Source organism: Tiliqua scincoides, chromosome 4 (genome assembly GCF_035046505.1).
Source record: "Tiliqua scincoides isolate rTilSci1 chromosome 4, rTilSci1.hap2, whole genome shotgun sequence".
Lineage (NCBI taxonomy): Eukaryota > Metazoa > Chordata > Lepidosauria > Squamata > Scincidae > Tiliqua > Tiliqua scincoides.
The window spans coordinates 204,628,660-204,640,818 of NC_089824.1; the positions used below are offsets into that span (position 1 = coordinate 204,628,660).

The 12,159-nt window shown below is 44.7% G+C and overlaps 1 protein-coding gene across 1 annotated transcript in view; it reads right to left on the reverse strand.

Moving 5' to 3' along the window:
* PTGIS (prostaglandin I2 synthase) overlaps window positions 1–10,442 on the reverse strand; it is a 52,920-nt gene extending 42,478 nt beyond the window's left edge. The window contains exon 1 of the mRNA XM_066623213.1: window positions 10,309–10,442. Within this exon, the coding sequence (XP_066479310.1) occupies window positions 10,309–10,397 (89 nt within the window). The 5' untranslated portion in view covers window positions 10,398–10,442. The remainder of the gene's footprint in view (window positions 1–10,308) is intronic.
* Between the last annotated feature and the right edge of the window lie 1,717 nt (window positions 10,443–12,159).

Sequence of the window (12,159 nt, forward strand, 5' to 3'; positions counted from 1 at the left end):
CTTTTCCCAAGGTTTTTTCCCCTTGTATATTTAAGTATTTAAAGTATTCCTTATTGAGAACTGCAACAATAAATAATAGAAAAAAGGAAAAGAATTATTATTAAAATTAATATAGTGAGTTGAAGTTTTGAAAAAGGGACATACACAATTGCCTCTCTGGGGACACAAAACTATCAGGAAGAGGCCCTCTTATAATTTTACTATCTCTCTTGTTGTTCCAGACTTGAGCTTGTGTTGATTTGCTGTAAATCAAGTCTTCTGTCTTCAATCAGTAAGCAGAAAGATAAGAAGCATGCAAAGGAGAGACAAGAGGTAGGAAGGAATTAGTTCTCAGTTTATCTTTGCATTAGGAAGTCATCCAAGGCTGGACTTCTTTTGCCTTGATGACATGACACCAGCATAGGAGAGAGCTTTCTAATAACTAGCAAGTCACTTATTGGCCAGTATATTGCTTTCATCTAGAGTTTACATGACAGTTGTGCATCAATCAATACATAACTTGTCTGAACAAGTTCAAAACTGATTTATAGTGCTAAAACTGATGACCAAACCATCTTTTTAAAGTTATCATCTGAACTGGAACTGAACCAGAGAAATAAAAACTACTGATGAACATAAACTAGGAACCATTGAACCCAAGTGTCCCCATGATCAAAAGTAGGGAGGCCAGAGTCTGGGAGAACTTTCCATTGTCTGAACCCAAGCATGGTGTGAGGAATGTTCGGCCGACTCTATCGCAGGCACAGCGATACACCAGACACAGCAAAGAAGCACAGCAAAGAAGCATGCCTGATTCACAGGCATGAGCTCATAGCTGCCTTTTCAGTCAAATAGTAAGCTAAACTTTTTTTCATAATGACACTGCTACACAATGGAGCACAAAATCTTGACACTCCCTGCAGTGCAGTTTACATCATAAGACAAAAATGTCCATCGGGAGGGCTGAAGCTCAATAGAAGATCATCTGCTTTTCACATCCAGTCCCCAACATTGCTCAGTATGACACAGAAAAATTATTTTTTCAAACCCTGAAGAGCCACCGCCAATCAGAGTCCACAACACTGAGCTAGACTGACTCATCGATAAGGCTAGATCCTATGTATTTGAGAACAAGCAGTTAACTTTGCAGAAATTCTGTACATTACTTCTTGGTATCAGGAACATATTCCATTTTTGTCTCTCCCCCCCTTTTATGGAGTTGCTTACTCTCTCATAGTTTTAAGTTTGGCCGTAAGTACACAGCCCCACACCATACCACACCCATATCCCTGGGGTACAACTGGAAATTCCACTATTTCCCTTAAAACATTCTCACAGCTGTAACCCCGCATGCTGTGAATCCCTTAAACGGGACTGAATGGCGGCCTAGAAATATACTAAAGCAATTAAATAGTTCTCCATCATATTTCTGGATTATTTCATTTGGACATGTCAACAGCAAGTATTAGGTTCAATAGACTAGAATATCCCACAACTGTTTCTATTACTTTAATTTTATTTCAAACATATTAGCGCTACTGTATATCAAAGAAAAAAGTCTCCATGCTTCTTTTGTCATTTCTAGTACCTCTGACTGCAAGTACGACTGGCACTAATTTAAAACAAGTTTTCCTAATACTTTATGCATGCACAGAGGAAAAATTACAACCATTTCCCCATAGACTTTCCCAGACATCTTGAGTATATTATCCCAATGTTTCTTTGACTTGCTCCAGCTCAGAATCATACTATAACTTACACATTTTGGATAGGAGCCATTTATCCATTTTAAACATCTTTTCATAAATGTGCTCTAATCTGATGAATATTCAAATCATCCCGGTTTATGCCCGTTCATTCTTCTTTTAATTTCAGAACAGAATACTGTGTTCAACAATATCTCTGTAGCTTTTAAAGTCATATTTTTTCAAGAACTGAAACCTTAATTTCCCACTGCAGCAGCCATAAGAGGAGATGTTGATGGGCTGAGTGGAATTTTACAGTAGTAGCAAATTCTTAAATTTCTTATTAACATTTTTTGCTTTGCATTTTGAGTTCTTAGCACATTGCTTATCCACAATAACTTGCTTGATCAGGAGCTTTTCCTTACATGGATTGTATTAAGTGTCAGAAAAATGCAAGAAACTGCCTGAAGTTAGTATGGTAGAGCAAAGAAACAACAGCAAAGAAACAGCCCAATCTGATGTGTGTCTGCTCAGAAGTTAGCCACAATGAGTTCAATTGGTTTTTCTACCAGGTAAATGTGCATAGTGGTTACAATCCTATGCACGCGTACCTGGGACACACGTACAATCCTATACACACGTCCAAATGAACTCAGTAGGGTTTACCTCCAAGTAGACATGCATAGGATTGGGCTACAAGTGTAATTCTGGGCAGATCTTTTCCCCAGGAGATTATACTGTGCACCAGTCAATGTATGTATGTATGTATGTATGTATGTATTCGATTTATATTCCGCCTTTCTCCCCGAAGGGCACCCAAAGCGGCTAACAGTCAGGTTAAAAATACAAAACTACAAATAAGCATTAAAAATACAAAACAGTTCAAAACAATTAAACAAGATAAAATACATGGATAAAATACACAGCAGCAGATAGAAAACACGCAGTAAAAGACAAATTTATAAAAACAGCCCTTACAGTGCCTCGAAGTCTTTCCCAAATAAAAAAGTCTTCAGGCCGCACCAGAATGCTAATAATGAGGAAGCTGCTCTCAATTCAAAGGGGAGGGAATTCCATAGTGTAGGTGCCACCACCAAAAAGGCCCTGTTTCTGGCTGCCATTCCCTTCACCACTCTCAATGACGGCACAACCAACAGGGCCCCTTCTGATGACCTTAGAGAACGGACCGGATTATATGGAAGAAGGCGGTCTCTCAAATACATGTACATCTATGCCAGGGATCAGGCATCGTATCGCATCTCTGAAGTGGGGACTCTTAAAACACCAAGATCAAGTACTTTTTGAGGCATTGGAAAGAAGACCTAACAACTTAGGTTAGTCTTTGGAATTCAGGCTTATGTTCAGGAAAGTATGAAGACATGTAATCTATTGAAATAAAATCTTACTCTGAGTTGCAGATTTTTGCTTTGTTATTTATCCCAAGTCTTTGGAACAGGGTGGGACACAAAAATAAATGGGGGGAAGATGCTTCTGAACTACCACACTGCTGCTTAAGGAGTTATGAGCTGTTCTTGTGGTTCTTCCTTTCTTGTGGCTCCTTCTTACAGCCGTTTTCTGTAGAAACAGCTGAAGTCTGCATAAGGGAACTCTGTCTGTGCCAACAATACATATGCCACCATTCATGGTAACTCCATTTTACTTTCTTGGGAAAGCTGACAGGAACTGGGCAGCATCCAATTTGAGCCAAATTGTCCCTAAATGCTCTATATCAGTGGTTCTCACACTTTTTAGAGATCCTAAAAGCTACTGCCTTATTTATAAATGCCAAGAGGTGTGGGTATAATGGTGATTGGGCAGCAGTGCCCCCCAAGTAGCAGTTCCCTTGAGACACACAGCCTAATCTGCCCTGTCAGTTTCACAAACCACCAAAAATTGGGTCATGACCCACTGGTGGGTCCTGGACCCACAGTTTTGAGAACCACTGTTCTAGATCAAAAGGAGAAAGACTACAATTTGGAAGTGAACATACAGTTGGAAGCAACAGCTGGCCAACTAGCTGAAGAAAGTAAAAAGCTACAGGGAAAAATGTCAGAAGCCTCCAAGCAATGGTGGGTGAGCTAGAGTGTTTGGCTGCAAAGGAGAACTAGATATAAGGGGGGGAGCTTAACCCAAGCCTGGTGGAACAGAGAAAACTGTAAGATGTGGTTATTTCAGGATACCGAGTCTTGGGGAGGTGTGAAGCTCTGGACAGGGAAGGGTGAAGGACAGGGAGGGATGAAGCTCTGCATGGTGAAGAACATATAGAATCCTACCAACTATAAAACTTAAGGGAATGAGACTCCTCTACAGAATAATTATGGGTGGAAATACCAATCCTAAATAATAATATGGGGAACATGCTATCACCCTCCTGTCATCACATGGACAGTGAACTTGACTTGGAGACAGAAATCAGGGAAGCTGTTGTAGTATGGGTGGCTTAAATTACTGTCACATAAAGTGAGTAAATTCTTATGTGGACCATGCCAAATGCAGAACATATCTCGATACCAAATGACTTCTGGAGGAAACCCTAGATTTTACTCTATTTGCCATTCAGGATCTAGTGAAAGATGCAATTGAACTAATAGGGAGAAGTGCGACCCAGTACATGGTGCTACCCAGTACATAGTGCTATCCAGTACAACGTGCATGTCATTGGAAAGCTTCCTAGAAAGTTCCATGTAGGCAAATTTGACTTCAAACGAGGGAACGTCTCAAGAATAAGGGGACAATTAAAAAAAGGACGCTGAAAAGAAATGTCAAACTGATCAAATCTCTCCAGAGAGCATAAAGTTTATCTGAAACCACAATACAGGAAGCGTAACTAGAATGTGTATCACTAGAATATACATATATCACTGAGGAAGCAAGACACCATCCACTCCAGGAGGATGCCACAGCATAGCTCATGAGTAGAATGAAGAAATTTTTGAAAGAGAAGAAGGCTTTCTTCAGAAACTGGAAGTCTCCCAACAGAGGAGAACAAAAATTAAACATAAACTCAGGCAAAAAGTAAGGAGACTGTCAGGTTTTTGGCATCTCAGGCTTGAGATTGTTATTAGCCAGGATGTGGCAGGAAGTCCTGATATCTGGGCCTGGTGTGAAGAAACCAGCAAGGCAGCACAGCTGATGCAATCAACTGTGCCTGCTGCAGGTGGGAGTCACTTGACTTGGGGAGAGATGAGTGCTGAGTCATGTAGGCAATGGAGAAATGGCCTGGACAGCCAATCAGAGTGGGTCACAAGACTGTCTTGTGACCATGAGGTCACCCTACTCTGATTGGCTGGCCCCAGCATATATGGGGCAAGCACAGGCTCCTGGGTGTGCGTTGTTGTGGTGGAGTTTCTGTGTGCTGTGCTGCTGGTTTGCGAACTGATTTTGAACTGCCTTCTCGTGACTGTGACCTGCTGTATCCCTGACTTCTGAACCGTATGACTGACTACTATTCTGCCTGCTCCTTTTACCAATACATGCTTCTGCAACAAACAAGCCTGTGTCTGCTTCCTTGGCTCTGTTTGGGATTGCCTGCTTCTTTTGCTATCTCCCTACACTCCCGTGCCACTCTGCTATTGGGAAAGCAAGGGCTATCCTCCCCTGCTGACCTGACAGATACAATAAGTGATGACAAAACATAATATTTGGAGTACATTGCTAAAAAGATCAAGACAAACAAGTGATGACAAAACATAATATTTGGAGTACATTGCTAAAAAGATCAAGACAAACAGAAAAAAAAAACTTATTTAAATACATCAGAAGCAGGAAACCTGCCAGGGAGGCAGTTAAACCATTGCTGTAGATATTGAGGGAGTAAATGGGAAGGTTAAAGAGGATATGGAGATTGCAAGAAGCTGAATGAAATCTTTGTATCTGTCCTCACTACAAATGACATAAGGCAGATAACCATTCCTCAACTGGCCTCAGAAAGGGAGTCTAAAGAGCCTTCATCACATAGAAGTGATGAAGGTTAGAGTGTATTGACTAAATATTAACAAGTCATTGGGTCCAGGTAGTACCCACCCCAGTGATGTCACTAGGGTTTACATCACCTGGTGCAGGATGCCAGGGTGCCACCCCCATGATGGACTCCTCCCAAGCAGTGGGTGGGGTGGTGGGTGTGGTGATGCACCATTGCTCCGCACCGCTGGTTTTTTGGTGGTAACTTTTGATAGAATAGAGATATCTCAACAAGGTTTGTTTCACTGCGTTCTTCGGGAAATTACACATCAAACAATGTATAACATGATGGTATTATTCGAAAACACCAAGATTTTAGAAAATTTTGGCTAATAGTGGTGTCACCCCCCCCCTGAGCGATTTGTAATCCCTGCACACACACACCAGTGACACTACTGATTCACCCTACTGTTCTTAGGGGAACTCAACTAAGATATTGCTGATCTTCCAACAAATACTGTACAGTATATGTAATTTGTCCTTTAAATCAGCAATCAGAATGTGCCACCTGAATCCCAGAACAAATATTACTTTTATCAAGTAGTCTTACTGTTTTTGTGGTTGTCTCACTGCAATTCCACATCAATATGTTCACCTGCGGTTTGTTGCTTTTCACACAGAATTGACTGAAATCCAACTATTGGTTTCTGCCTTTTCCATGTGGTTCAAGTAACATTTGCTGGGGAATTCATGTACCCATGTGCGATGCGCATCTGTTCTAAAGCAGAACTTGAAACTTTTACAGAGTGACTGTGATTTCCACGGATGAAAATCTCCATCCTCTGAACATCTGACTGCATTTTCAAGTGCAAAATCACCATGGAGCAAAAAAAAAAAAAAATCCACACAATAATTGAACTGATATTCCGTTGAAGAGATAATTGAAGAGATGGCTCACTTGAGTCTAATTTGGACTTAACAAGGGGCTAACAAGGTAGCTCACAGGTGAGCTGAGCTGCATTTTGGATTATGAGACATCCAAGGATAAAAGGCAGCTTCAGAAGGAGACAAAGGTACCCTGACCCAGAGGAAGACACTACCTGACCAAGAGGCTACCTGGACCTACAGGACAGACACACGGGAGAAGGGGACTGCCAGGACTCCGCTGGAGGACACAGAAGAGAGGACTGCCAGGACCCTTCTGGAGGAGACACTCAGCTGGAGAGGAGGGACTCTGCTGCAGAAGACTGGACTGGAAAGATTGGACTATGCTTTGGAGACTGTGGACTTGGACTGGAGGCTTCAGACCTTTACCCACTGAGTCAAGTGGAGTTTTGGGGAGGGAAAGCCTCTGGACAAGAGGACTTGCAGGGAATAAGTGTATGTGTTTGTAGCAATAAATTCTTGTTAATTGCTCAACAGATAAGGAGTTCTGTATTCATTTCTTTGCACACTGCAGCTGTTCTTGGAAAAGGAGGGTGTTAATTAGCCACTGGGCAGATGGGACTCCTTAGCCTGGGAAGGCAGCTCATCCGAGAGAAGGAAAACTCTGATCCCAGACCTCCACTGCCTTGTGGCTACATCCAGTTATGGAAAAGGCTTCAGGAGTCAGCCTCGAGGCAAAACCAGAGCCGGAGTCCCTGAGGCAGTTCATGGCTGAGCACAGTAACTAACGTTCTGGCAACTCCTGCGACGCCGCTGGAACCAACCGTATTGACTTCTGCCTTTCCATTAGACCATTTCAGCGATGTAGAGAGGGGGGATTTGCTGCATGGGAAACAGTCTGTCCTCTATATCTACTTTACCCAGGCTTCGCGCACTGGAGAGGACACTCTGTTCCAGAACACTGTTCAGAGCGCAATACCATAGTCTTCCGAGACTGAAGGATGCCAACAAGGAATTAGCCAAAAAGCGGGTGAAGGGAGTTGGAATATTTGGACGGGACACCTCCCAACTTCGTGGACATCCTGTGCCAAGTGAGACTAGCAGTCCTGCTCTGTTTGTGGGTCTTTTGACAGATTTATTGACCTGGTTCTCAGAACCTGCCATCCTGAATCCAACCCCTTCTCTCCTCCCCACCCAAATCTTGATACTTCCTTAAGCAAAATTCGGTCTCAAAGACAGGAATCAACGTTGCCAACATCATCTTTTGAGCAGATGCTGTAACAAAATGCATCCCATTTGTGTGATGTTGAGCTGTTCCAACAACACTGAAGTGAAATTCACATGTCAAAATTTCAGTAGTTTGATCTGAGCTGATTTTTTGTTTTTCCAAAACTCCCAGGAGTTTTTCAATCTATTGCTGCCAGTCGCCAGTATTATTTATAACCATCAAATAAGTTGTGCACATTCTTTAAAGAGTAGCTAATGAAAAAGTTTATCTGTGGGTTATTCTAATGAATCATTGTCCGCACTGTAGCCTTTGCATAGATTTAATTTTTCTCACTTTTGAAAGGCTGTATGTTTTTAATCTATTCAAAAGAAAAGCTCAAGATGGTCGATATAAAAAATTTAAACACCATATATGTTCAACACAAGATTTAAACAAACCACCTATCTTCAGAAAAAGCAAGCCCAAGCAAGAACCAGCAAACAGTTTTAGCATACGAATGGTGTTATAGTAATACAGGCAATTTGAGTGCTTTCCTCCCCCCCTTAATAAAGAGGCAGTGAACAGGTTTTCCGAACAAATTATAAATTATTCCAAAGGGGGAGTCCTGTTAAATCTGTTTCCAAGAAAAAAGAATCCACTAGTGCCTTGGGGCCCAATCCTATCCAATTTTCCAGTGCCAGTACTGTAGCAATGCAGCCCCCCCAAAAGGGAACAAACATTCCCTTACCTGGAGGAGACCTCTGAGATTGCCCCCATAGTACAGGATGCAGTGCATGCCCCATTGGCATGGCTGCACCGGCACTGGAAAGTTGGATAGGATTTGGCCCTTAGGCTGCACTCCTATCTACATTTTCCTGGGTGTAAGCCCCACTGAATACAATAGAACTTATGAGGACTTATCCTATGGCATGCATAGGATTGTGCCCTTAAAGATGAACCGATTCATGGTACACAAGCTGCAGTAAAATTGGTTGCTATAAGTATGTAACTCTTGAAAGGTGTTACAACACCATGGTTGCACAGCACAAAGGGATTACTATTTATTTATCTAATGCCACTGATGGACACCACACTTTATAAAGAGTAACAGAAGCCAACAGAAACCTACATCTAAATTTGCCATGGCTAGTGGTGGGTGACAACAGTAATAATGAAATAAAAACATAACACCACTTTCTGCACTTCTTCTTTTTGTAAAAAAATATTAAAAATGAAAACCCCTAAAATCTGAAAAAAACCATTTTATTTGGTTTTTATTTATTATTGGGGGGGTACATGGGTAATGACAATGGCTGCATCTGCTGACACTATATCAGTGTACCAACCTAGTACACTTTTAACCCATTTCTGCCAAGGTTGCATAGATGCAACAGGGACCAAATGTGTATACCTGTGGGCCAGGCAAAAATGGTTTAAAGCAATAATAGTTCATAATTATAATGTAGAATTTTGAATAAATACACATAACACTCCTTTCTCCACTTCTAACTTTGGAAAACAATGAAATCTGTCCCGTCCCCCCAAGTTTCTCCCACCTCTGTCTATGGCATAACGTGGCCAGGAAAGAGGAAATTCTATAGATTACCCAAACAATGCATTTCACAGCTAGATCACTCTTAACAGTTATTTTAAAAAAACAAAACTGGAAGCAATCTGGAGGGCCCACAGGACAGTGGAAGGACATACTTCAGGTTCAAGCCTTGACACACTGGGTTACTGTATAAGCAGCATTTCTCAGTGTTTGTTCCCCGCTGTACCACTTTGCACGGTCCACCTACTGGAAGTATCACAAGAAGTAACTGGCAATGATGTCATCACCAGTTATTTCCAGACTGGGAGGCCAGGTGCAATGTGGCAAACACCAGTAAGAGGCTCAGGGTAGACAGGAGGGCTTTTTCGAGCATCCAAAAAGTGCACACTGCACCTCTGCCCAGTGGCGTAGCTGAGGGGGAGCAAAGCGCTAAGCCATTCACCGTTTTGCTCCCCTGCCCGGAATGGCTCCAAAGGGAAGGGGAAGGGGCAGCTTGCACACTGCGGGGAGGCTCCCTGCAAAAAGCACTTAGCCCCCTCTGGCTACGCCACTGGCTCTGCCTGCCAAGCAGATCCTCCAACTGCTGCTTGTCACATTGCATTGCTGGTCTCGCCACCAGGCGGTGGGGGTCTGGGGCCCCCCCCATGAGTACCACCAGACACCACCTCAAGTACCACGGGTGGTACAGATACCACTGGTTGAGCAACAGTGATCAATAGCTTGACAAAGGACTGCAGAAGGCGCCGGAGAGCTTCTGGCTGCCTGGGCATCAGACACCCTCAAACAGCATCTCAACTGAGCCTGAAATCCCAGGGAGCTTCTGCTGGGCTCGAAGTCACAGACAGCCCTGGACTGGCAGCCCAATCCTATCCACGCTTTCCTGGGAGTAAACCCCACTGACTCTAATGAGACTTACTTCTGAGTAGACAAGCAGAGGATGGGGCTCTCGGAACCCAGTCCCAGAAGCCTCGCAGCCCCCAGGCACCCACTACCCACAGGCACACAGGAGATCAGTCCACGCGTGGCGCGGGCTCCTGGATGCCCCCACCGCTGCTCCCCTTCTCCTGCCCGGCCCCACCGGGTCACAGGTGCTCACTCACCGACGCCTCCCCACGCGCAGCCCCGCCAGGAGCAGCAGCAGGAGCAGGACAGCCGCGCCCAGGAGCCCTGCGGTGAAGAGCTCGCCCATGACCGGCCTGCGAGGGGCGCCTGCAACCGCCTCCCTGAAACGCTCGCGCTCGCCCAACGCTGCCTTTTGAGCTGCTCGATCCCGCCTCCGCCCCATCCCACGCCAAGGAGTTTCCAGTCCCTCCCAGGCGGGCGAGGGGCTCCCGCGGGCAGGTGCTCTCTTCCCCCCCCCCAAGGTGCGGAGCAGGCTAGGGGTGTCTGGCCGCCCTGCACCGCATCCAGGGCTTCAGGCAGCCGCAGGGCTCGCTTGCCTGTGATTAGTCTGTGGAACTCCTTGCCACAGGATGCCGAGATGGCATCTGGCCCGGATGCCTTCGGAAGGGATTGGACAAATCTCTGGAGGAAAAGTCCACCACCGGTTAGAGGGGTATGTGCAACCTCCTGATTTTAGAAGTAGCCTATGGAACTCCTTGCCACAGTATGTGGGGATGACATCTGGTCCGGATGCCTTTGAAAGGGGATTGGACAAATTTCTGGAGGAAAAGTCCACCATGGGTTACCAGGCGTGATGGGTATGTACAACCTCCTGATTTTAGAAGTAATCTGTGGAACTCCTTGCCACAGGATGCGGAGATGGCATCTGGCCCGGATGCCTTCGGAAGGGATTGGACAAATTTCTGGAGGAAAAGTCCACCACCGGTTACAAGCCGTGACGGGTATGTGCAACCTCCTGATTTTAGAAGTAGCCTGTGGAACTCCTTGCCACAGTATGTTGGGATGACATCTGGCCCGGATGCCTTTCAAATGGGATTGGACAAATTACTGGGGGAAAAGTCCATCGTGGGTTACAAGGCATGATGAGTATGTGCAACCTCCTGATTTTAGAAGTAGTCTGTGGAACTCCTTGCCACAGGATGTGGGGATGGCCTCTGGCCTGGATGCCTTTGAAAGGGGATTGGACACATTTCTGGAGGAAAAGTCCATCACGGGTTACAAGCCCTGCTATGTATGTGCAACCTTCTGGTTTTTAGAAGTAGGCTACCTCAGAATCCCAGGTGCAAGGGAGGGCACCAGGATACAGGTCTCTTGTTGTGTGCTTCCTGGGGCATCTCATGGGCCACTGTGAGAATACAGGAGGCTGACTAGATGGGCTTTCGGCCTGATCCAGCTGGGCTTTCTTTATGTTCAAAGTATATTCTCAGTCTCAGGGAAAACAGGACCTCTGTGCACGTGCAGAGTGCATTTCCAGTCAGACCTGGCATCAGCAACCCCTGCCCATTGATAGGGGGATGGAAGTGGTGGCCGCTACTTTCAGCCTGGCTTCAACCTAAGACTCACTCTCCATTTCATTCTCACAATAACCTTGTAAGGTAGGCTAGGCTCAGAAATGGCTAAGGTCACCCAGAGTGAGCTGTGTGAGGACTGGAAACTGGGTCTTCCTGACCCTTGTCTTAAATCCTAACAACTACGCCACACTGTGTCTGCCTTTTGCAAACAAAGCAAAACACTAAATACTGTACTTGTTAAATTTCTGCCTGTCATAACCTAGTAAGGAGCAAGGCTCCTGTGGCCTTGTTCAAAGACCCTCAAGAGCTCTTCTCCTGTTTTGGACAAGGAGGCTCCAGTACTGGTCACCTTACACAGGGGTGACCAGACATCCTCTTTTTCCAGAACATGTCCTCTTTTTTAGCCTTGTGTCCTGGAAAAGAACTTTCCTATTTTTCGGTTATGACACCTGGTCACCCTGAGTCAGGAGAGCCACCTATTCTGTCTTCAGCTCCTTTGAGCAGGGTAAAGACAGCCAGATCCTACACATGCTTACA